Here is a 25,502-nt window from a genome sequence, read left to right on the forward strand (position 1 = left end):
TGGACAAATACTATCAGAAACAAAAAGCATGGCACAGTTAGCAGGAGCTCAGCGCTTTAGAATTAATGGTATATATTTAAGTTCCTTTTAGGGGAAGCCTTCTGCAACTGGGGGGAAAAAATTCTTGGTTTTACAGGCTTCTGTCATTGTTGCCCACAAGCAGAAGAGAAAGGCGCTTTCTTTGTCATCCGGGGGTTTATGGCAACACCTTAATATGTCCTTTTCATAGGTGAAGCAAGGCGCACAAAGCAGCCGCGTGCCAACGCGTCCCCCCCGCCACCAGCAAAATAAATAAATGGAGGAACGCGGGGACGGCGGCCGTCGTAATCCCTCGGCAAAGAGGCAGCGAGGATGGTCTGGCGGGGTAAATATCGCACGTCTCCTGCCAAACCCCGCGTGGGCTATTGTCCCACCACCCCTTTTAGATGTCATTAAGGATTTTTCGCATACAACCAAACGAGCGGAGGGGATGAACGCATTTGCTTCTTCCCCACCAGTTGGAGAAGCCATGACAAGGCGGCTGGGAGCCGGCACAGGAAAAACACAGGGCAAATTAGGAAGTATGTTAATTCAGTTAATATCACAGAGGGGCTGGCGGGCGGTGGGGGGGAGGTGTGTGCGCAGATTTTCCGCCCGAGGAAGGAGGTGGCAGAGAAAGAACTGGGGCATGCCAGCTCCCGTTATTGTTCTGCCTTCATCGGTAATTAGCAAGATAAGGAGGGGACGGCGTGAGGGAGGCAGCGTGGCGAGGACAAGGCAGCGCTGCACCCCACCTCATGCCCATGCGGCCATCTTACAGGCGGCGCTCGCCTCCCGCAAAATGGCCGCCGGGGCCCACGCTGCCTCAGGCCTGCAGCTGGCCCATCCCAGCGGGCTCCCCTCCGCCAGCCCTGAGGCAGTGGGCACCCGGGAGCAGTGGCAGCCAGTAAAGGGGAGCCCCGGGAGAAAAGGAGTTGCCATGGTGGGCTAGAGTACGCTGGCGAGCGGCCATCTTAGCTCGGGCCCTGCTCACGGTGCCAAGGTGCTGGGCACACGGCACTCCCACAGCTCTTTCCACAGCCCTTCTGGCTGGAACAATCTTCACCAGTCAGCACACATTGCCTGGGCCTTGCTTGTGGCCACAGAGGTGGCTGTGCCCTTGCCATGGCTTCACCGTTGGACATGAGTGGGCTTATCTCCACACAGGCCACCGCCTGCCTCACTGTGTCCCAGCGAGCTCTGAAGGCTGCCAGGCACGGGACTGGCCCTGGAAGACACAGCCTGGACAGATAGAGCATTCCGAGAGCTACAAGGCAAGATGTCACCTGTCCAGCCATCAGAGACTAAGTTATGGGCAAATCATGCCTTTCTCCTGGCCAAAATGAAACAAATCGCAAACCAAAACTGCAGAGATATCAGTAAAGAAGACGCGAGCTTCCTAAAGCTTAATTTAACACAAATTTAAAACAAGGTCAGTTATAAAATGCATGGTTACACAGATGACACAGACAAAGGTAGAGGTACATTTCTCACTCCATGAGAGCTTTACAGTGGACACCAAATAGCAACCAAGGAACCCTCATCTCTGGTCTTGGGCTGCCCTCAGGACAAGACCAGCAATTACTGACACTAAAGCAGTATTTGGGAAGCATTTCATGTGTCTTTAGCTATGATGGGACTATTTCACACGGTGCAATAGGCACACAACGCACGTTGAAAATTCGGCATCTGCTCCAGTACTCTGTGGAGAACCAGAGGGTGATTGCAACTGCATGCAGGCAGGGCCATGTTATACATCTCAGCTAGACAGTGAAACATAAGGGATGGCAGGCTAGCTGCTCCGCTCCAGGGTTGTCTACACGGAAAACCACACCATTATAATGACAGCACTATAGGTCAACTGCTGCTGCTCCTCGCCACGCTGGTGCACATCTCCACTCTTAAACTGGCTTTCTCCAGTTTAGCTTAAACTGCTTCCAGCGTGACATCACTGGTACACAGGAGAGTCCTGCCTTCTGCTAAAGTAAATACCCACGGAGGTTGTACGTGTAGAGCTCCTTCCTCTAAAATCCGCCCCCCAACCGTACGTCTGTAGCTAGACCTGCCCTTCGGCTAACCTTTCTGTACTCCACACACTCCTGGGCTGTTCACAGTGCCCGTGAAACACTATTACACCCTGCTTCCCTTGGGTGCTAATCCTGCTTGTCAACCCAAAGGCAGAAGCAGACGGTGGCTTGGCATTTTGATTACGTTGTGATCTGTTTGAACCTTCCAGACTCTTTTGATGTCTGTGCAAATTTGAAAGGGGGAGCCTTCATCCCCCACAATGAAACTCTGCTATCGCATGGTGAACCATCTCGGGACTCCTATGTCCATAGCCATTGCTAGATTTGAAGCAGGGAGGGGAGCTGCAGCTCCTCCAGGAAGAGTCTGAATTTCAGACTAACCAGTTCTGGCCCTGAGCGGAGAACACTACAGGGACAGCGTGTTGCTCTTCAAACAAATGCATGCGTAGGGGAGTGTGCGCATGCACAGAGACACCAGATTTATACAAATAGATGCATTCATAGGAAAATGCAAATAGCATCCTCTTCCATCCCAGGCTCCCTTCGAGCTCCTGACATCCCAAGGTTTCAGAGGAGTACAACGGAGCCTCAGATCAAACATTAGCCCTGCGGGGGTTCCCTCAGGGAAGCAGCCATGCACTGGGGTCTTTTCCCCGCTTCCATGTGAGGTTTCCCGACCCGGCCTTCCATGGGTGCTCAGTTCTGACACGCGTACGACACACGCCCGCGCATGCAGAGCCTTGCTAAAAGGTGCTCTGGGAATTGAGCTCCACTTCCTCTTTCTCCTGAATCAATTGTCATAAACCAGCTTTTGTTTTATTTTTAACAAAGCGACAGAAATAATCTCCACACACAGCCCTTGCCACTCCCACGGCCCTGTCCTTTAACAGAACAAGGTGTCCAGGGCCCCCAAGGACACGGGCACAGGGAGACAGCCTGGAAAGAATGACCAGAAGAGTCTGCTCTCCAGGTGCACAGAAATCCCCTGCTCCTCTCTGGAGCCCATTGCTTGGCAGGCAGAGAGGTGGTGGGATGGGAAGGGGACTGCATGGTGGGCAAGGCACTTCCAACCTTGCTAATCCAATCTCCAGCTGTTCCCTTCATCCCCTACCCACTGAAGTACCCACTTTCAACCTGCATTTTACCTTGCACTCTGTTTCTCTTGCTCTTCAGTGCCAGCAAGAGGTGACTCCTGCAGCACCATTGCAGCAATCAATGGGCTGACGTGCAACCTGTGACAGCCCGAGCTCTGCCTGCCTGTGGCAAACTCCTATCTCCAGTATGGTGAGGGACTCATCTCTCCTCCTCCTCCCATCCCACATACCCAGGACTCAGACACATATGGAGACATTTCTTGATGAAACCTATCAGTGGGTGAGTGGCAGCTGAGCAGGTACTGAGCAAGATGTGGGGCCAGACAGCAGCCAGGGGGGAAGGCAGCGGGTGGAGGGAACGTGCCTCGGGAGGAATACTCACAAAGGGCTGCTTTCATTAATAAAACATTCCCCCCTCGGTTGCCTTTTGATTTGGGTGTAAGAATTAACCCCATCTGCCCAACAGCACGCTACCTACCAAGACATCTCTGCTGAGGAAGGCCGTCTGACGTGTCTGCTCAACTGCCTCGCTTCCCACTGCCCGTGCTCCTTGGCAGCCCAGACCCCTCCAAACAACTCACCAGCCTCGCTGGGTCTGCCCTATGGAAGAGATCCTCTTCCTACAACATAGATTAGACCCAGTGAAAATAGGCTTAGTGAAAATACCACTTCACTATTAATGCCAACCCTCCCAGCCCCCCCAGCTTCACACTCTGTCACACCCAGAAAGATTATAACAAATCCTGGTCACCTTTTGCCCCTGCTAACTACTGCTCCAGTCTTTGCACCGCATGCCTTCTACCACGAGTAGAGAGCTGGGCACAGGGAGTACTTATATATATACACACACATCTATCTAGTCAGCACTGGAGGTGTTCAGCTGCACAACACACATCTCCCTGCACAGCATCTCGCCTTGTCACAACACCCCAACCCATCCCTCTCTGCTGTAATTGCAGCGCCTGGTCCTTGGGCATCAGCAGAAAGTTGCAGCAAATCCTGCGTTGGTTAAAGCACAATCTGTCCATTCAAAATTGGTAGGGGGTTGCTTTTAAATCACTGAGACATTTCTATTCCCTTTCTGTTTAAAGTAAAACTGAGATGCAGAGATGCCTTCGAACCGACAGCCCCTTCATTTTTCCAGAGGTGTGTTTTAATGAGTGACTCGCCTTCCAAAAAGGGGCTGGCAAAGGGGAAGGACGGCAGATTCTCCACACAAATTCAATAGCTGGTGGGTTGCCATGGGCTAAAGCATTTCTTTGCACACATGAAGGGAAGGGACTCCAGAGCACTAAGGGTTTTGCCTCCCATGAGTTATAGCTCTACCCTTCAAGAGCGGAATAAATGCTTTATCCCATTGCAGCCCGTGATGTATTCTACATAGATGGATTGATTTCCCCTATTGTTCTTAATAAATCCTGGCGCATGAAGAAACTCACTGCACAGCCATTTTTCCTGCCTTGTTCTAACTTGCAGAAGTAATAAGGGTCAGATGTGACTGCAGTGGGAAGCAAAGGCCATACGTGAGGCAGTGCTTTGCTGGATGCAGTGGGTGTGCTTGCAGGGGCTTGGTGGGTGCAGGCAAACAACTCCCTTTTCCCTGTTTATTCCCCCTGTGAGTCGAAGCTGAGGAAAAGGAGAACCATGGCTGGGTACCGCAGCACTCTGCTGTGTGACTCTGACAGGGGCAGCCACTGCACAAGCTGAGCCTGCACAAACCTCTCAGACCTGCACAGGGAAAGGCAGAGCTCTGGGCCTCTCTGACTCAAGCTCTCAATTGTGAGAGATAAAAACATATATTGTATTGTCTGATAAATACAGGGCTGAGCACTGCACCACTCTAGAGCCTTCCTAAGCACACCCAGCTCTCCATCGTGCCCTGTCCATCAGACCTGCCCCTGCCTGTGTCCCAGCTGAGAGGAGTTCACACCACACCAACACAGGGGCTCTGGTGTTTTGTTTGGGTTTTTTTTAAATCAAAATGCCAAACCAATCCCCTCTGAATGATTCCCAACGGCACAGTTCAGACCCCCAAATTATTGTTAAAAGGTTCTCTCCCTCCCTACCATCTTTTCTACTCACAAGGTTGACACCCATCCTCTTTTACTACTCCAGAAGGGTGTTTGCTGGACACAGCTTCGCTGGTGTCCAGCAAGGAGGCACTGCCGAGCTCCAAGAAGCAGGTGGCTCTGCACAATCCTGCCTTGGCCACCTGCCTCCAGCTCCATCCAGGCTCACTGGATTATCGCTGCTGGTCTTCTCTAGCAGCAGCTAACAACTGGCCCTATTTCAAAAGCCTGGCTGGGAATTTGGCTGTGGGAAGGAGGGATCAGGTAAAAGAGCTGGTCTCCCACACATGAGTTAGATTCGATCCTTCAGCAAGACTTCCAGGGACTCACCTCTCCTTGCTCAGGTGGAGACGTCCCAGCCCTTCCCAAGGCATCCCACTCCACGAACTCTCAGTCATGTCTGATTAAGGAAAAGAGAATTTGTCTCAATTAGAAAGAGGTTCCCATATGCACGGACGGATGTCAAATAATTATCACATGTCACTCATGTTTGGAAAAGAGACCTTAAATTTGGGGCCGTGCAAACTTGCACACACAATTGCAAGTGAGTTACAGACTCTGGCATGCTCCAGAGCATACATTGTGCAGATGTTACAAGCCCGTCCCTCGGCTGAAATACACCCAGCCACGTAAAATACAGCCAGACACGACCCCATTCTCTAATAAGGAAATAAAGCTGAGTGGACCTGCATTGCCAGAGCCTAGACAGCAACACTGTCTCTTTAATTTTCTCCCTGGCTATCTCATCCTTTGCACAAACTCTTTCCTCCCCGTGGCTTCTTCCAGCCTGGTGGGCAAAGTGGGAAAACATCATTAGGGAGGAAAAATAATTTAGTTTGTTAATCAGTATCCAGTGGTGGGAAACAAGAAAGACAGAGAGCTGGGCTGGCGGTTAGGGCTTAGGAAGGGCCAGCACAAAGCCCACCATTCATGACATCTGGGGCTGGGATTCTCATTGAATTAAACAGACACAAAGAGCAGAGGCATTTCATGCTCTCTTCACAAGAATTATCATATCTCCCTGGCACTAGGAAACCTTCAGCACGGGAGAGGGGGAGAGAGGGAGAGAGGGGAAAGCGGGCAGGCTGGGTAGAAATATGGGGCAGGGTAGAAGAGGCTTTGTTCCAGGGTTGGATTTATGGATGGGATGCGGCGCGTTGCTTTGCAGGGAGAGACAGGGCCCTGGCGCGCTGGGTCTAATAAGAATCAGCAAATGTGAAACAGGGGGCCCCTGTGTACCATGAAGCAGGGAAACCCACGTTTGACAAGCCAACAGAATAACTGCTCGCGTCTCAAGGCTGTGGAAGGATGCTGACGTTCCTGCGAGATGTGTCGTCTTGTGTGTGTGTCAGAGAGGAGGGGGAGAAGGGGAGAGGCGAGGAGTATAAACAAGAGACCAGGCAGCATCGTTCAGTCATGAAAATTAATTAGCTGATGTGCAAACCATGGCTGCCTCTTCCCACTGCCCTGCAAGCATTCCCCATAAAGCTATGGTGTGTGCGGAGCCTGTGACTGGGAATGACAGGGGCAGATTAGGCAGCTCCTTGGGACACAAGCCTGGCAGCAAGAAACCCACAGCCCGTGCAGAAAAGGTGAGGAGGGGATGATTAGTGTCCTTGGGGAAGGGGCAGAGCCCAGGGACCAGAAGAAAGAAAAACGGGAGAGACTGGGCACCGAGCTGAGGCCAGGAATCATGTAGCTGCTGCAGCATAAATTGGGGTGGATCTCAAAAACCAGCCATTAAAAAACCAGGGGCTGGTGGACAGCAAAACCATTTAGGGTTTAGATCACAAACTCTCTGGGGCAGGACCTGTCATCTCCTGCAGGCTCACACCATGGAGGCCTGTTCTACTTGGTCTCTGGGCATTACCAGAAGATCTACTTTAAATACTAATTGCTCCATGATCAAGACCTGTGAGCTGCTGGGAGGCTCCCTACAGCATTACCTGTGGGAAGAGGGGATAGATCTCTGACCTCACATCCCCAGGGTAATTTGACCCCGTGCACCAGTGCCACAAGCAAATATTACTACCCAGTGATGAAGATGAGCAATTCCTGACCAACTTCACATATCCCATCTCCAAGCTTTCAGATCCTACTATAATATTATGCTTATTCTTTGGCTGGAAGAACCTCAGAAGGGTGAGGGTGCCAGGGAAAAGGGAAAAAAAATGGAATGAAGGGATGTAGAAAGTGATCAGTAGGGAAAAAATAGAGAAGACTCTTTGACATGGGATGCGCGCAGTGAACACAGAACACGCTGGAAACAAAGGGATGCAGGGAGAGAGGAGAGGCTGGGATGGGCATCTCGGCAGACATGTAGGTAAAAGTTGAAAAGGAAGCACTAATTAGCACCCAGACCATCACTTTCCATTAATAACTTGTCACCGTTTCCTTGATGTTGCTGAGAGCAGAGAAGTTGGTATATGTGATGCTTACCTGTCTCTATCTCATTAACAGAAGTGAGGGTGAGAACAGATGTTTATTGCCTGCATTCAGATAGACAGGCCCTTTGCTGAACTGAGAGGCAGGAGAGACGGGGAAAGTTATGAAAGAGATGCTCATGAAACACAAGCCAAATCCAAACAATGGAAAACCAAACGCAGGATACTTGGATATCTGTGTTGATCCAGAAACAGCCCCAGGCAGGTATCAGGTTCCAGGAATTCTGGAAACACAAAATTGCTCAGTCAAATAATTATAACCCAGGGCAAATACACTGCCAGCTGGGGGAGAGTGCTCTGGTATCGGCACAAGGTATGTGCAAGGGGCTGTGACTGCATTATACCTGGGAAATTAAAACAAAGGGCTGCTTACTTTCCAGACTGATTTGCTCAAGGTGTCCACTCCACTCAAAAACAGACAGCCAAGCATCTTACTGAGAGCCAGAACAGAGATACCCACCAGTAAACAAAGGAAAAAAAAGAAAACAAAAAAGTGCTATTTCAAGCAAAGGTAAATGTGCTTTGCATATAATCACCTTTGGAGTAATTCTTCCAGCAGCTAAAAAAGAGATTATCCTTCCTATGTAAAACACAAAGGCCTCTCCTTTCCCTCCAACATGTGGAATGGCTCCTGACAGTGACATGGGAAAGAGGGAGTGTGCAAGGCAAGGCAAGGACGCCAATCAGCAAGTACCTGCGAGCTGGTAGCACACGTCTGCTGGTGCGATGACGGGAGCGTGCGTGTGTGTGCACATTCCTAGGGACACCCTCGCTTCCACCAGCACAGAAATTCACTACACAAGCCAAAGGTTCCTCAGGAGCAGGAGCCCAAACCTCCTCAGGAGGGAACGAGGGAAAACCAAAGGTAAAGAAAACATCAAGGCAGGGACTGAAGGAACAAAGGCTTCCCCCTCTCAGCTTGGAGACATCTTCTTGGCCATTTAGCTCAGATCAAGTGTAGGCTGTGTTGACTCCCCCACCTATTCAAATGAACACTTTCAATAGTCTGATAGGTCTTTTCTGCTATACAGCTTCTCTACCGCTGTGTCTGATGAACCCAGCCAATGCAGTTACTGCCACATGCAGAAATACTGCCCTGAAGAGCCCTCGCCTAGATTGCATGGTCAAGCACTTCAAAGTTAGGAAGTGTCCAATTTATGGCTGTCCATGCAACCTTAATTCCACCTCGCTGTACAGCCACTCTGGACAGGAAAAGAGGGAGTGAGCTAAAAATAGGCTGTGACCGTGTCGTCAGCCTCATAAGGGCATGGGCAGGGAGAGGCTGAATTAACGTCTCATGGTCAAAATGAAATCAGGTACCCCCCGACTTGCCAGCGCTTGCTTTGGTGCCTTCAACCATGTACATTTTTAATATACAGAAATCACGTGCATTCTAAACATACAGAAAAATGCATTATTTATAGCTAATAAATAATAGATTGTTTATATAAGCAAAAAGAAAAACAATTGTAGGCAAGTGTAACAAATTCCCCTTCCTCCACCCCGCACCCATCCCTGCTTCATCCTGTGCGGGCAGAGAGATTTCAAGCCCCAAGCCTCGGCACAGATTTCTGCCACTATGAAATACAGGACTAATGTTATCTGGCAGCGGCAGAAGGCTGCTCTCCCGGGGCCGGTGGAGAAGGGGACTGCTGGAGCTGGCAGTGCCCAGGCCAGTGCACCCACATACCCTTCACTTTTTCCTCCTGGCACCAGAACACAGAGGAGCTTTCTCCTAGGAGAAGGGTCTGTGCTGGAAGGATATGACCTAAAGGTGGAAAGGGGTGATGGAGCTGGCTGTGAACACCCTCCCACCTTCTCTGGCTGGCCCAGAGCTCTGCAATAAAGTGGTGGGAGTCCATAGTTTCACCCTGCTCCTGATCTGTTATTACTATTCCAGGGAAACAATAAATTTTAATTTTTTCCCCCCTCAAGAGGCAAGTGAAGGGAAATCGTGATTCTGAACAATTCATAATTCAGCTAAACCTGAAAGGAATTTAAGGGACAAAGAATAGGCATTTCTCGACTTGAAGAGCTTCCCCCAGACGAATTTCAAGGGCCCACAGCAAACAATAGGAGTGTCAGAGGTTCTCAAAAAGAAAAAAAAGTTCAAGAATCTTTACAATAAAAAGTGTTAGGCAACACAGAGGTCAGAGCCAGCTCCTCCTATAATAAATAGCACGACTACCCTACATTAACTATAGGAGACATTTTAATGCAGTGCCTCAGCTTCGTGCTAATTATACTTTTTTCACCATATTTTGAACCTAAGAAAAAATGTCATCAGTTAATTATAACAGATGAGGGAGTGTGAAGACTTCCTCAATAAATAATGCCTTGATATCTCATATCCAACAAGCTGCGTGCTCTGCTCTGAAGGTGCCCAGAAATATGTCCTCTCAGGAAATATATCAAGAACTGATGGTCCCATAAGCTGGCTTTGTTTCCAAGCCTTGATTTCCAGCCCAATAATTAAGTGATTTTTATGGATTGGGGAGAGTAAAGGTCGTGAGACTGCTGGAATGGTGCCAGAGAGAGTCAATGCTTAAAAATAAATAAATTCCTAAATCAAAATGAGATAGAAGTGACCTCAACAAATTCCCCCCATGGCTGCACAGGTGAGCACACAAACGCAATTTGGTTTCTGGACCCACGTCCCATCCTTCCTGCATTCGTGGCATCTCCATGGGAATCTGGCATGCACTGAAAAAGCCTGGTTTTAATGAACCCAGGCCACTGCTGCCAGCATGCCCCCAGGAGCCAGCCACCGCTGTCCACTGGCCCGAGGAGGAAGGGCACTGCTGTGCCACCCTGGGCACTGCCCCATCCCTGCCGAGGCTGCTGGGCGTCCGGGTCCTTACGAGGTTCCTCAACTAAACCATCTTTCTTTCAGCTCCCTTTTCCACCTAGCACCCCTCACTTCCCCCTCTGAAGAGCCAGGATTTGGCGTGGGAAAGATGTCTTTGGGCTTTTCACAAATCCAGTATCCCCTTGAACCAAAACCAATTAGCCTGGCCCAAGGTCCTGCCATTGAAGGACTGTCCCTTCTTTTCAAACCCCCGCGGGCTCAATTGCTCTAAGGAGCCTGGATGTGAATGAGCAAAGCCCGCTTAAAGTGGTACTTAAGGCCAGACCAGGGTGAAGGAAAAGAGAAAGCCTCTATAGGAACAGCAAGCTGAGTTTCCAAGAGACAGCTAACTGCCAGAGATTGTGTTCTTTTGCTCCCCCCATTTTCTTTTTTTTACCCCCACTCCTCAGCTTTCAAGGCAAACGCTCCTAACCAAACCTGAGCCCCTAAATAAATATTAGAAAACACGAAAGCCAGAACCTCGTCCTGACTCTCTGCAGATGCCGGGAGCCCAGCTGTGAGCAGTGTGATGGCCCAGCCTCATATGCAAGCTCTGGTCACAAACGTGCACTCAGAGGGACAGAGGGATGGTGAGAAGCCCGAGATGATGTTTTTCCAGTTTGGATCCTGGCACCTTTCCAAGGTGACCAGGCTTGTGGGCATGAAACACCAAAATCCCCGACCTGGGTAGGACAACTCCCTGTACCATGTGTTGGGGAAGCCACATGTCCATCTTATGCTGGTGGCCCCTGAGGACATCCAGAGACTCAGGGTGACTGAGGAGCTGCGATGTGGCAGCAGCAGTGTCAGGGTGACACGCGGTAGCCACACCACGAACGGTGTGCGTGTAATGCCACGTGCCAGGCGCCTCAGTGCTTGCACCTGCAGATGCCAAATCAGCACCTTCCCTCCACTCAGACGCCAGAGTGCTTCCAGCAGGCAGCCGTGATCCCTCCCTGGTGGATGAGCAGCACCCATCCACAGCCACAGGCAAGGATGGACCCTCCAAGGTGCCGGGTTCTGCCCTTTCTCCAGCAGTATGGGCAGAGGCAGGGCAGAGCAGCAGGTAAAGGGAGGCACTGCCCGTTTGCATCAAGGGTGCATGGAGGGCATGGGAGCCAAGAGAGACAAAAGAAATGGCTGAGCCCAGCCTCAAGAGTGCAACTCGCCATTGCCAGGCAGTTCCACAAAAATGCCCATTAGATGGGATTTCATCCATAACCAAGCGTGCATGCTCACACAGCCTGGCTTCCTGCGGAGCTCCTTCGAACAGCAGGGCCTGAACAGCCTCTCTCCACCTCACCCCAAGCCCTGGTGAGTTTGGCTTCCCCAGGTATTTGGTATAAACCCCCTTCATCTCATGCACCAAGCCAAACCCACTGCATGGAGGACAAGTTTTAGGAAAAGGTGGGAAATCATGAGCTGGAGCACGCGATCTCCCAGAGCATCATTTCCCTGGGGTGAAACCCGCACACTATATTTTCCATTTATCCCCCAATGGCACATGCCGATTCTTCTGTTTCTGTCTCCCTCTGCCCATCCCCAGCTCTGCCTGAAGAACAAAGACATCACAACCCAGCTCCAGGAACCTCACCCACGTTTGGCCTACGCTGCATCCTATTGCTCCACCAGGAGAGTCCCAGTGAGAAGAGAAAGAACCAGGAATGCCAGGACATGGACTCTCAGCACGCCCGAAAAAGACGCCTTCCCTTCTGGTTTTTGCCTACGCAGGGGCAAAGATCCATCCAAACCAACAGCTACCCTAACAGGGCAAAAAGCAAAGCCACAAAGGGAACTGTGTCCAGTTAAAATCCATTCCTGGCCCAAAGAAAGACCCTTGGGGACTTCCCTTCCAATATGACACTTAAAAAAAGGACAGAAAGCAGAGACCTGTCGGTGGAGCTGCCAGGGACTCTCTAGATGCAGCGGGTATGCCACAAGCACAGATTTGCTGGGGGGCTTCATCCACTGCCTCACCCCCCACCCACGCACACATGAGCTGGGGATTCTCACCGCTGTCCTCCATCACTCACTGCCACGTCCCTTGTTAATTGAGGGGATGCTGCCTTCACACCTCCTCGAGACACCCAGAGGTTCATGCCAACAATGGGGGCAAAAATGAAGTATTAAAGCACCAGAAAAAATTCAACCACAATTTCTCTCTCCTGGACATTAAAGGCCAAATCGCTGAGTCCCTGTCTCAGACCCCTTCAGGGGAACTGCTGTGGAGTAAGTGTACCAAGTACATGGCCTGAAAAAATACCTGAAAAATCAGCTCAGGAGAGGTGATTTTGTGGAGAAAAAAAAATAGTAAAAGTCAAGAGTGGTTTCTGACCAGCTGATTGAATAGCAAGGTGAAAAAGCTTGCATCAATCCTTTGTAAGAGTTCTCATGTAGACACGGATTTCCACACTTCCATTTTATTTCATAAAATTATATATATAAATGTATTTATATATACACACACAAAGACATTTATTATATGTGTGTATATTTTTTTTCCTCGGATCCTCTTTTTATATTTTCACCTTTTTGCAATTACAAAAGCCAGGAACAGAAATACCTCCTGGGTTCTGCCAGTGCAGAACACTCCCACCAAACAGATTTTCTCTAACATGCTGGTTGAATGATTCCTCCTGAATTACATTCATTAGGAATTTGAATGTTTCTTTCCTCCATCCCCCATCAAATCATTACTCCGGAATAAATGCATTCATCAACCTTCTTGCTCAGTTCCCTCCTGCTTTGTTCAGTCTAGTTTTAAAGCATCTCCACTGAAACCGTTTGCACCTGACTCGATGCTAGCACACGAAAGGGGGAAAAAAATAAATAGGAGAAGAATTGAGTGCCACTCACAATATTGTGAAAATAATTGGAAAATTATTTCTTAAAAATAGCCAACATAATAAAGGAGGGAAAGGACTACATTCCTTCCTCCCCACCTCCAATCTCTTCCACAATTTCTGGGATTGCATCGAGTATACATATTCCAGATGGGCTGGAGAGAAGGAGGTTGGTTCTTAATGACACGTCTTTCGCTGCCTTTGGAATGAATGATTCATTCGGATCTTGCCGAGACTCGGTGCCACAGTTGAGTTACATTTCTAGAAAATCCGTATCTTTAATTCTGGCGCTGCGTGTGGGACCCAGCAAATCATGGAATTACTGCTGTAACTTCGGATTAGTAACGCTTTCTAAATGATAGTCTAATTCCAGGCCTTCATGCTTTTCAGCGTTCACACTCACACAGCCTTTTCCCTGGGAGGCTTCCTGCGGAATTAGTGCTGGCGTCTTCGTCTTTCTCTGCCCTTTTTAATTTCTCCAATGACTTCTCATTAGAATATATAATAACAGCTCCTCAGAACTTTTCTTTCTCCCGGTATAGCCAAATTCAGGCTGAGATCCTTTTTCCTTACTGTGGTTATGGCGGTGCTTTGCTGGCCCTGGAAGGGTGCACAGGCAGATTTAGCTTTGCGGGCCTACGTGGCATCTGACGCCATTACCCCGTGCAAGGGAAGGTGGAAAACCTGCCTGCGAGGTGCGGGGGGCTCCCACCTCTCGCCGCCCCCGCACGCCGCCGGGCACGGGCGGCTCGGCCCTGCGGTGCTCCCGTCTCCCTCGGCAAGGGATGCCCACTGCGGAGGAGAGGATGGAGCAGGGTACCGGCGCTCCACCTCGCCGAGTAGCGGGAACGCGGCAGCGCCTTTCCCAGCCCTCCCCATCTCCCGCAGCATCTCCTGGGGGGCAGAGAGACAGCTAGCAGCCCTCGCAAACCCTGCCACAGGAAGGTTTCTCTCTGCAGCCTTCCCGGAGCTGTCACGACCCGTGCGGGTTGGCGGCAGCGCGGGGATCATCCCTGCGGGATGCGAGCGGCCAGCGCCGGGTGAGGGGCTGGTGGCGATACTCCCAGCCTGCCCCAGGGTGCCGGGGGGCCCGGGGGATCCCGGTCCCGGCCAGGGGCGCTCGCCCCACGCCAGCTGGGGAAACGTGCTGGGGAGGCTCGGCGGAGAGCACGGTGCTTTGTGTCGCCATGGGAACGGAATGCAGATGTGCCAATTGCTTTTCTTTTCTTTTCTTTCTTTCTTTTTCCACCTTTTTTTTTTTTTTTTTTTATTTGCCAGACATTGTAATACATATTATGTTTCAACTTCTGGGGCTTGCAGCGGAGACGAGGGAGGCTTTGTGCCTTGCCAAGCGCTCGGCTCCCAAAGAAGCCTCAGGGCCGGGCGGCTGCACGCTGGAGGGGTGCACCCAGCAGCGGGACCCCTTCCCTGGGCATTACCCCGCAGCTACGGACAAAAGCAACAGCCACCACGCAAGGAAAGTGATCACATTCTCACCAACTTGACCTTCCAAAGGGAGGCCAGGATCAAATACAAAGCCGAAAAAATAGAGCAGGAGAGAGAGAGAGAGAGAAGGAAAGATATTCAAAAGCTGGGGGGTTTCGTGGTCTGACCGGTAGGCTGGGACGAGGGGAAGATTTATTTGGGGAGGGTGCTCGCTCTCTCCATCCTCCCAGAGCCGCGACACCCCGCAGCCTAGGAGTGAATTTCGATGTGCATTTAACTGATAATTAAAGCCCAGATTTATTTGGCAAAGGAAGAATTGGCGCAGGGCTCGCCTCCCTGTCCCCGTCCCTCCCGCCTGCTGCCGCGGTGCCCCGGGCTGCCCGGAGCGGCCCGACGGGGAGGTCGCGGAACCGCAGCCCTTACCTGGAACCCCCAGGGCGGCGAGTCCGGCCGTCTCTGCACTGCCGGTCCTGGTGCGGCCGCTTCCCCTGGGCGAGCAGGTCTGGAAGTCATTTCTACTTTCGGTTATCTAGCTTTATGATGGCTCCACAACACTCATACAGCTAGATAACCAAAGACAGAAACATCCCTCCGTCGGGGATGCCGGCCATCCGTCCGTCCGTCCGTCTGTCCGCTCCAAGGTGCGGGCACGGCCGGGGCAGGGCGGCCAGGAGAGCTGCCACCGGGAACCACACACACATAAAAAAAAATTAAAAAGAAAAAAAAAAAAAAAGAAAGAAAAAAAAAAGAAAAAAAAAAAAAAAGAGAGAGAGAAAAAAAAAAGATAAATGCGAAGCGGAGATTAGCCGGAGCAGAGCCACGGGCGCACGGCGGGCTGCCGCGGGGGCTCGGAGCCGAACCGCGCCGTACCGAGACAGGTCGGGCTGTGCCGAGCTGAGCCGAGCCGAGCCAGGCCGGGCCGGGTCGGGCCGGGCAGCACAGGGCTGGGCTGGGCTGCGGGGGCCGGTGCGAGGCGCTCGGTGCCCAGCCCGCCGGCCCGGCCCGGCGAGCGGCACTCGCGCTCCCGCCCCGCTGCCCAACTTCTACTCCCCTCGCATGGTAATCGCCCCCTTTGGGAAGTGACGTCACGCCGCGCCCAGCCAATCCCCGACCCCTCATTTAAATCAGCGCCCCCTTTCCCGCGCTTTCCAGCCGGGATGGGCTTTGCAGCGGGCCGGGATGGGACGGGGCGGGCCGGCGCGGCTGGGCTCGGCACCGGCCGGCACCGGGCGGCACCGAGTGGCACCGGCCCCTCTGCCGCCCCCCGCCGCCCGCCGCCTCCTCCCGCCCTGGCCCGGCCTGTGCCGGGGGCTGCGCCGCGGGTCTCTTACCTCCCCTATCCCCTCCCCGCTTCCTCCCGCCCCGACGTGCCCCCGCGGCATCTCCGCTGGGCTAGGGGAGAGGCGAACAGCATCCCTGCACAGCCCCGCACCTGCAATTAACTTCCCTTTCTCCCTCCTCGGCACTCCCCTCTCCCCTTTTCGCCTCTTTCCCTTTCCCCTCTCTTCCTTTTCCCTCTCCCCATCCCCTCTCCCCTTCACTCTCTCCCTTTCCCTGGCCTTTCTTTTCTCCCCACCTTTTCCCTTTCCATCCATTTTCTTTCCGTATTCCCGACTCCTTCTCCCATTTTTCCCTCTCCTCGCCATGCACCCCCACCCCATGCAGCATACCTCTCTCACACCTTCTCCTCCCCAGCAATGCCCATCCCGTCCGGCCTCCGCACCTGGGGGCGGCCCGAAAGACCCGTTCTCCGCAGCCCGTCCCGAGACGTGCCCCGGGGACGCACCCGCGATCCCCCAGAAATCCTCTCTGCTTTCCGTTTCCCCACAGTTTTAATTATTTCCCCTCCACGTTCTGCTATTTCCTGCACAGATTCTTAACGCCATGTGCGTGTAACGGCGAATCCAGCACATAAAAATAATAACAGCAACAATAATCAGACTAAAATGCCAGGAGGTAAATATGATTATCTGGGGTGCTTAACTGACCTGCTCCTCACTAAAAAAAAATTAAAAAAAAAAAAAAAAGATAAAGAAAAATTAAAATAGTAATCCCTCGCCGCTTCTGAGCATCGCCTTTCTTTAAATCCCAGACGAGGGTAAAATGTGACCTGCTACAAAACGAGGGATCCGCGAAACGAAGCGATCTCGGCGGGAGCAGCCGCGGCAGAGCGCTGCCTGCCGGTCCCGCTGCCTCTGGCTCCCGGCGAGCTCCGCTCGGATTATTTATTTCTCCTTCTCTTCTCCCTCCCCCTCCCCGCCATCCCCTGAAAAAAATTTTTGAAATTAAATAAATAAAATCTACGAGCTCAATCAGGCTAAAAGCTAAAGGACGAGGACTGCCAGCCCTTTGCGAGCCGGCGCTGCTCCCGGCGCCCAGGCGAGCCCGGCCACCCCTGCTCGGCTCCCGGGAACTGCCGGCTCCCTCCCGCCTTCTGCCTAACGAGAAACCGGCCCGGGGGTGCTCTGGCCGCCCCGACGGGGTTGGAGAAGGTGGGGAGAAATATTTTCTCCGTCCCCAGTCCTTCAGTACCTTACCCGCGGCCCAGAGCCGCTCGGGAGGGGACTTGGCAGGCATTTATTTTAATCTATCCTAGAGACCGAGGGGGGGGAAAATTGCCATGAATGGGATCTCCTTAATTTTATGGCCCTGGATTTTTCTCCTAATTTATCGGTCTCGCTGTTCGGGTGGTCACTGCTAGAATGCTGGCGGCTGGGGCGGGGAAGGTCTCCCGTCCGCCCCGCTGCCTCGGACGGTGGCACCGAGCGGGCACGGGGGGCTCGCCCGGCCCAGGGACCGGCCTCGCTTTACCCCCACGGGGGAGGCCCCGTTACTCACGGCGGGGCCCCGGTGGCAGGGAGAAGCTTGGGGCGCCGCCGACAGCTTTCCCCACTCCCGGGGCCATTTCGGCGGCTGTACGGCCCCTCTCCAGCCCCGTTGTCCCTGTGGCAGAGGCGAGGGGGCCCAGACGGGCAGAGCCAGCCTCGCTAAGCCGCAGCTCTGCCCAGATGCCTCCGTGCGAGGTCTCCCGCCCGCCCTGCAGAGACCCGGGCCGCCGTGTCTCTCAGGCGAGGATGCTGCGGGTAAAGCACCGCACATCGCCGGGCTTCTCGGGGCTGGAGACGGGATCTCCTCTCTGTGCCGGTCAAAGGAGGTGATTTTCTTGGCAGAAATATATATGATAATATTTTTCTTCCCTGCTCCTTTTCGGCAATGTCTTGCTCTGCTCGGAGCTCTCGCCTTGACCCTCTCCGTATTAGGCAGAGCCCCAGTATGTGGGAGAGAATACCTTGCACTCGGTGTATTTTTGTTTGTTTTTAGGCTTTGGGTATTGTGGATTTTTTTTTTAATTTTGGCTATTTTTTGGGAGGGTTTTGAGGGGGTAGGGGTTGTTTGGGCTTTCTTTTTGGTGCAATTTTAGCAGGATGCGTACAAAATGGCTCCTTGGCACAGCGCAAAGCACGAGCGAGAAGCCTGGGGAGGGATCGGCGGGGCTGCCTTGGCTCCGGAGCTCCGGTGGCATCGCCCGGAGCCAGCTGGCTTCCTCCTCCCCTGGGCGGCCCACGGGGGCCGCGGGACTCTCCTTCATCTGCACGAGAGAAAATCACCCAGGGCGGCGGGCAGCCCGACGGGACGGGACGGGGAGGGACGGCGGTGCCGGCGTGGCTCTGGCCATGGTGCTGCACCGGCCCCGGCCCGCCGACCTTCCGCCCCACCCGCGGGCAGGACGGCCCCGCTGCCGCTCCCTCCTTGGGTGACCCCGACGCCAGGCAAGGCGGGCACCTCGGAAGAGCCCGGTCACCAGGCCGGCCCTGAATTATTTAACGTGATCGCCCAGAAACGAGTCCGCTGCCTTCCCCTCTTCTACGTCCTGCACGTCTGACGTCACTTTTCTTTAATTAGGAGAAGTTATTTTTAGCCAACCTGGAGTAACCCCCTACGCCTCGCAGCCTCGAGCTGCATCTTCTCCTAATTGTTTTTTTGGGTTCGGGGGTTTTTTTGGTTGATTTTTTTATTTTCTTTTTTTTTTTTTTTTTTTTTTTTTTTGCTTTTTCCCCCACCATCGGGGCTTGGCAAAGAAGCGGCAGCTCCCGACGGGCGTGAAGGAAACGCGTCGCTTTGTTTAGTAATTAAAAGCCGTCTCTGAGCAAGCCCCGGCGCCGAAACGGCAAAGCGACTGCGTCTCACCCCCGGCTCCTCTTTTCTCTCTGGCCGTCGGGGCCGGGACCCAGGTGGGGACCGGCCCGGACCTTCCTCGCTTGGCAGGGCGAGGTGCTGTCCGTCCGGGGGCCGGGGGTGGAGGCACATCGAAGGGATCCAGCCAGGTGCAGACTCTCAGGCCACCTGCACTGCTATGATTCGGGTTTCCTTAAGGCTGAGGCCTAAAATGCGTTTCACTTCCAGGGTGATACAGGGAAAACAAAACAAAACAAAACACAAAAACCAAACAACAAGCCCCGATGAAAAAAGCATTTGCGGGAAGGCAGGGAGCAAAAAGGAAGAATGAAAGGGGAGAAAAAAAGAAAGAAAAAAAAAGAGGATAAAAACAGAAATAAAAACAAAATTATAATAATCAAGGATGAAATAAAATAAAATGCTTTTTTTCTTTCTTTCTTGTTTTTTTTTTTTTTTGTTGGTTTTTTTTTTTTTTTTTTTTTTTTTAGCCAAGAAAATGCATGCAGTAGATGAAAAATTAAATAAATCCTCCAGCACCAGAAGTCGGTGGCACATCAGGGCACGAGCAGCGGTAGCCCCCGTTGCTGGTCCTCAGGGGTAAATCCGAGCAGGGGAGCGGGACGCCGTGGTGTCCCCCTCATCCCCAAAAACAGGCCCAGCAGCAGCACCCGCTGCACCGGGAGGAAGAACTTCCTCGGGAGCCCGGGATTTCTCCCGCGGCCTAAAGCCTGGGTGTCCCGGGAGGCTCGGCCTCATCCGGGCGTTTTGGCCGGTGCCGCTTCTCCGACCGGCGAGAGCGGAGGTTTGGGGGAACCTCGGCAGCCCCCGGCAGCGCTCGGCCCCGCTCCCCGCCGTCCCGTCGGGACTCAGCCCGCCCCGGGCCCCTCTCCCGAGATGCGGCGTCCCGGGCACCCAGGGGGAAGCTGCCGGAGCAAAAGCGTCCCCGGCAGGCAAAGGTTCCCTGTGTTTTCCACTCGTGCCCCGCGGAGGGTGAGCCGGGGCCGGGGAGCGGCGCGGGGCGGTCCCGGTCCCGCGTGGGGCCGGCACCTGGAGGCGCCCAACTTCCCGGCGGGGACCGGCCCAACTTCGTATCCTCCCTCGCTCTCTCCCTACCTCCCTCCTCCCCCTCCGGCAGCCGGTGTGTCCCCCCTGGAGGACACTGTCCCCCCGCACCCTCCCGCCTCCCCGGGGCCGCCCCGCCGAGGCGGCGATGCCCGGCCGCGACACTCACTCTGCTGCCGTGCGGAGGGCAGGACGGTGGTCCCCGGGAGAAGCGGGCGGAGGGGCCATTCCCCTCCCCGGGGCGGGCGGAGGGGCGGGCAAGGCTGCCCCCGGCCGAGTAGCGGCCCCCGCAGCCCCCAGCCCCGGGCGCGGACCGGCGGGGGCGGCGGAGGCGGCTCTGCCCCGGCTCCGTGCGTCTTCCCGGCTGCTGCCGGTGCCGGCTCTGGTCGCTGGCCGGGAGCTGCCGCCGCCGGCAGGCTCTGCCCGCACTGACGTCAGCCCAGCAGCCGCCTATTCACTCCAACCATGGCGGAGAGGAGGAGGAGGAGGGAGAGGGGGAGGGGAGGAGGCGGTGGGAGGGAGGGGGAGAGGAGGAGGACGGGAGGAAGGCGGCGGTGGCGGCGGGGGCTGGTGGCTGGCAGGCTCCGCCGAGCAGAAAGCGCAGCCCCTCCGCCTCACCCCTTAATTACCCCCCGAGGACGGGGCTGCGCGGGGGAGGGGGGCCGTGTACCCCTCTTCCCCCCCGGTGAGCCCCTCTGCCTCCCTCTCCCCCGGAGTCGCCGTCGCTCACCTGGCCGCCCCACCGGGCACCCCACTCTTTTCCCGGACCCGGGAAGCGCTTCTCCGGGGAGAGAGCGGGACCAGCTCCCCGCCACACCCTGCCACTCGAGTCCCCTCTTGGCGCTGCCCCCCATCCCTTGAGGAACGGACGCCGTGAAGGCGGACAGGGAAAGGGCTGCGGCCGCCCCTAACCCTCGCCTGGCCCGGGCAGCTCCCACTGCCCCCCGGCCGCCTTCCCGGCCCCGCACCGCTGTCCAAATGCTGAAAGTACCCGCGACTACCCGGCCCGGCCCGGCCCGGCCCGGCCCGGCCCGGCCCGGCCCGGCCCGGCCCGGCCCGGCACGGCACGGCACGGCACGGCACGGCACGGCACGGCACGGCACGGCACGGCACGCCTCGCCTCGCCTGCGGCCGTCGGGCACAGCCGGGGCACAGGCTGCCCCCGGGCCGAGTCCCCGGCCCTGGAAAGGGGGTCCCTCCTGGAGCCGTACCGGGCTGGGCTGGGCCGTGCCGTGCTTTCCCCGACGGGCAGAGCTAGCCCGGAGCCCGGTTCGCCTCGACAGCCGCAGCGCAGCGCCCGGTGGCCACAGCGAGCTGGAACCGGGGCGCGGGCACGCCGGTACCGCCGGCGTGTCCCCTCCTCTCCCCTCCGTCTCTATCTTTCTTATCGTCTTTACAGAACCACACACATACCGCACCGCCTGTAGCCTCTGCTGTAAGGCTCAAAAAGCCCTCCCCAAAAACCCACAACCTCACACACCCCAATCCCTCCTGGCACACCTTTACTTTGCTTCCGACCTCTCCTCTTCCTTCCTGCGTTTAACCTGGCTCCTAATTTTTATCTCCGATTCACTCCACCGATGCCCCAGAGCGGCTCTGAGGAGTCTCTTGCCACCCCGATGAATATACAGGGATCCCCAGACAGGTTTTCTATGTAGGAAAAAATAAACCGATCGAGCCCGAGAGATCTGCAACAGCCGAACACGCCGCCTCGCCTTTACATTTGTGTTTTTAAATTCCCCCGTTATTTTCCTTTTTTGCATCTGCGAGTTGCCACGAAAGGAAATACAACCCCAAATGCCACCGCCAGTAGAAATCGGAGCTCGTTGCCAAATTCCGTAGTATTTTATTTTAAAAGCAATTAACACCATTAAAAATTAAAAAAAAAAAAAAAAACAACCAACCAAACAAACAAAAAACCCGCGTCTTCTCCTCTTCCCGGGGAGTGTAAGAAATCCTTTTGCTCACCCAGAGTCGAAAACCTAATGGCATTGTCGTTAAACACGAAAAGGAGAATATTAAGAAATTGCAACACTCCCTCCCGAGCGCTCCCCCCCTCCCAGTTTATTTGCCCTAATAATTAATTCACAAGAGCTTAACTTCGGTGTAACCCCGGCGGTCTTTTCATTAAAAAATCCCCGCGTTTCCTATTGAATTAGCTCTGCTCCATTGTCGCTGAAATGAAGACGCCAAACCAACTTTTACCCTGAGCATTTTCTCACCAGCCCAAAGAAAAGTCTCTCTCCTTTTTCTTTGCTCTGATTTTTTTCTTTCTTTTTTTTTCTTTTTTTCTTTTTTTTTCTTTTTCTTTTTCTTTTTTTTTTTTTTTTTTTTTTTTTTTAATTCAAGCACCCAGGCGATGGACGTGTCCTGCAATTTAACTACTTTCAAATTCTTTGTTCGGGTCCCACCGGGGCTCTATTGTCACCCTATTGAGAGAGCTTATTGCCAAGTCAAGCCTGAGAGAATTGAGACACGCACGGGAGGAGCACCGGGGGCTGGGAGCGGGATCCGTGGGCTGCTCGGCCCGGGGGGACCCCGACCCAGCGCCGACAGAGCAGCAAGGAGCGGGGCAGGGGCAGCCGGCAGCCCCCAGGCCGGGATAACCGGCACCGATTCCACAGGAGCTGCAGCCGCCAAAGCAGCCCCGGCCCCGCAGAGTGCGGTGGTTGCCCCGGGAATGGGCGCCCCCGGGATCGGGCTCCTTTGAACCCTCAAAGCGTCCCCCGCAGCAGCGCCCCGGCTCAGGCACCACCACTGCGGGCAGGAGAGAGACTTACCTCGGATGCCCGCGGTGCCGCCAGCGTCCCTCCTCCGCTGGTTCTCCCTTAATCCCGAAAAGGAGGGTCCTCCTCTACTCTCATCCCACCCCCGACCCCTCCACCTCGGAGCCGGCTCCCGCCTGTCTCCCGTCGCCCTCTTCAGCGTTCACTTTGGGAGCTCCGGGGCTGGCTTCCCGAGCAGGGAAAGAGCGGAATGTTGGAGTGCTTTTCTTTTCTCTTTTCCTTCTCTCTCTCCCGACTCCTCCCCAGCCTGAAAAAGGGGTTGCGAGCTGGAATAGGGGGGTACGAGCTTCACGGAAGGGTTATTTCAGGAGAAAAAAAAGCTGAAAGAACAGTGCTGGGCACGGATTCCCACGTAAGCCCGTACGTCACCTATAAAAATTGCCCGTTTCTCCCGTTTCTTGGCTCCGGGGGGGCAGCTGAGACATCTCTACCTGTGGAGGGAGGGGGTGAAACCCCGTTAAAACCTGCACCCCATTAAAAACGTCCTGCTCCAGCTGGGAGGGGAAAGCAGAATCGGGGAATGCTGGAAGGCAGGGGCCGCCTCTCTGCATCACCACCCTCTGCCCCGTGGTAATGTTTGGCCACCCCCTGCTCCCCCAAAACACCCATCTGGAGCCCTTCTCAGCCTCTCGATGCCGGGGAGAGAAGGAGCTTTACGGGATTCCACGCCGACCGCCCGGGGAGGGCCGCGGCGGGGACAGGGGTGCACTGCGGCCATCACTTCCCCCCCTTCTCCGCGGTCCTCCTGTTGTGACCAGCGGCGTCTCCGCCGTGTCCCGGGGGAAGAGGAAGCCCTTGACCCCTGGCCCCAGGGGCAATAGGGTTAAACAAAGTCCCACCGCCCCATTATCCGACAGACAGCACTGAGTTCCCGGCAGGGAGCGGGGTCTCCAAGAAGCTGGCGAGAAGTCGCAGCTCCCACCTCCGGTACCGGACCCCGACGGGGCGAACCTGGATGGGGATGCTTTTCTGACAGACAGACATAAAAATAAAAACCTAGGGAATAGGGGAAGAAAAAAAAAAAAGACTCTATACACCGTATTCCGATTTATGCATTGCATCCAGCTCTGCTGAAAGGGCGGATTTTTGAGGTTATTTCGGGTTGTTCACAGCGGAGATTTTTTTCTTTTTATAGTGGTGCCATGCCTTGCCGAACCTTCCTGCCCACACTCGGGTGAAGCACAGGCAGCCCCGGCCCGGTCCTGCCTGCGGACAAGGCAGCAGAGCTCGTTGTCATGAAGCCTCCCCAGAGCGCTGCCGCGAGAAACATTTAGAGGAGAATTTATCTTTTCTCTTTTGGCTTTGGAGATAGGAGGAATTTTTTTGATGGGGCGGGTTTGGATTTTTTAGAATTTAATTTTTTGCGAACACGATAAAAATAAGGAGATAAAAGACGCCAAATATTAGAAATCGGCGTTAACACAATGCATCGGAGGGGAGAAAAGTGCACCGGGGTCCTTTCCTAGAGCCACCCCGGAGCCGGGGGTTCCTAAACCCTTCACTCCCGGGCAGCTCGTGGCTCTTTCATCCCGGCCAAAGCACCTGCAGTCTTGGAGCATCTCTCCCCGCCGGCTCCGCACCCCGCGCCCCGCCAAGTTCCCGCAGAAAGACCGGGAAACCTTAAGTCCCCGGTATGGAGGTGGCCGAGGACAGGCAACCCCTGTGGCTCCTGGCAGGATCAGGCAAAGCGGGTGCCTCCCGCTGCTGGGTGAAACTGTGTGGGGCACAATCCCCACATCGAATCTCAAGCTGGAGTGCAGCAGGGACTTTGGGGGGCACCGAGAGGCTGTGAAACGCATTCCAAGCCGCAAAACCCTGCACCGCGCCCGGTGTGTGTGTGCGCGCGTTCCTCTCATCCCACACCACTCCCGTGTTGGCTCTGCCTTTTGGGGGAGCGGAGGGCAGCGGTTCCTCACCCTCCATCCCCCCGATCCTGCACCCCCAAGGGGAGGGTGATGAGGAGCTGGGGTATTGGAGAGGAGGTGCACTCGGGGTTTGGAGTTCTCGCAGGGGCCGAGAGGGGTGAAGGGGAGTCACGATGCCCGCTGCCCCTGCCCGGTGCGGCACGGGAAGCAAGGAATGGGACGGGACCCGAGCGGTGTCCGAGCCCCGACGGCCCCGCGGGCCCGGCCCGGCCCGGCCCGGCCCACAGCGGCGGGGCCGCAGCGCCACCTGGCGGCTCGGCTCGGCTCGGCTCGGCTCGGCTCGGCTCGGCTCGGCTCGGCCCGGCCCGGCCCGGCCCGGCATAGCACGGTGCCACCGTCCTGGTCAGAACAGCTCCTGCAGCGTCCAGAGAGCCTGCACCCACCTGTCCGCACCTTGGCACCTCCTGTTTCTCTTCCTTGTCAACCTACACCCCATTGCTTGCACCCTGAATCCTCTGCACCCTGCGTCCATCTGCTCTGGAGCTGGTATCCCATCCGCTGCACCCTGCATCCCACTCCTTGTACCCTACATCTATACCTTACCACTTTACATCCTAGCATCCTAATTCCTAGCACTCTGCATCCCCTCCCCTGCACCCTACATCCCATTCCCTGCACCTGTGGCCTTTTCCCTGCACCCCATATCCATACCCTGCACCCTACAGTCCATTCTTCGCACCCTACATTTCGTCCTGCACCCTACATCCCACTCCTGTGAGCTCTATATGCCCTGCCTTCCATCCCTCCATCCATGGCCTTTTCCC

At 54.7% G+C, this 25,502-nt stretch overlaps 1 protein-coding gene and 2 long non-coding RNA genes across 3 annotated transcripts in view; all 3 read right to left on the reverse strand.

The window, feature by feature from the left end:
- The window catches only part of LOC148222254 (uncharacterized), a 35,692-nt gene extending 19,885 nt beyond the window's left edge, over positions 1–15,807 (reverse strand). Inside the window, exons 1-3 of the long non-coding RNA XR_015806540.1 lie at positions 15,660–15,807; positions 15,213–15,465; positions 5,539–5,608 (exon numbers count right to left, since the gene is read on the reverse strand). This is a non-coding gene — a long non-coding RNA (uncharacterized LOC148222254). The remainder of the gene's footprint in view (positions 1–5,538; positions 5,609–15,212; positions 15,466–15,659) is intronic.
- A 1,679-nt stretch (positions 15,808–17,486) lies between these two features.
- On the reverse strand, positions 17,487–20,881 carry LOC148222255 (uncharacterized). Its single transcript, XM_088172811.1, is given in 4 exon segments — positions 17,487–18,204; positions 20,139–20,335; positions 20,337–20,477; positions 20,783–20,881. Coding segments are annotated over 4 exon segments (1,155 nt in total).
- Positions 20,882–21,850: 969 nt separating this feature from the next.
- On the reverse strand, positions 21,851–24,859 carry LOC148222256 (uncharacterized). Its single transcript, XR_015806541.1, has 2 exons — positions 22,808–24,859; positions 21,851–22,009 (listed from the first exon to the last, which is right to left on the reverse strand). It is a non-coding gene; the product is annotated as an uncharacterized LOC148222256 (long non-coding RNA).
- Between the last annotated feature and the right edge of the window lie 643 nt (positions 24,860–25,502).

This window comes from Sturnus vulgaris, chromosome 13, assembly GCF_052056855.1.
Source record: "Sturnus vulgaris isolate bStuVul1 chromosome 13, bStuVul1.hap1, whole genome shotgun sequence".
Taxonomy (NCBI): Eukaryota; Metazoa; Chordata; class Aves; order Passeriformes; family Sturnidae; genus Sturnus; species Sturnus vulgaris.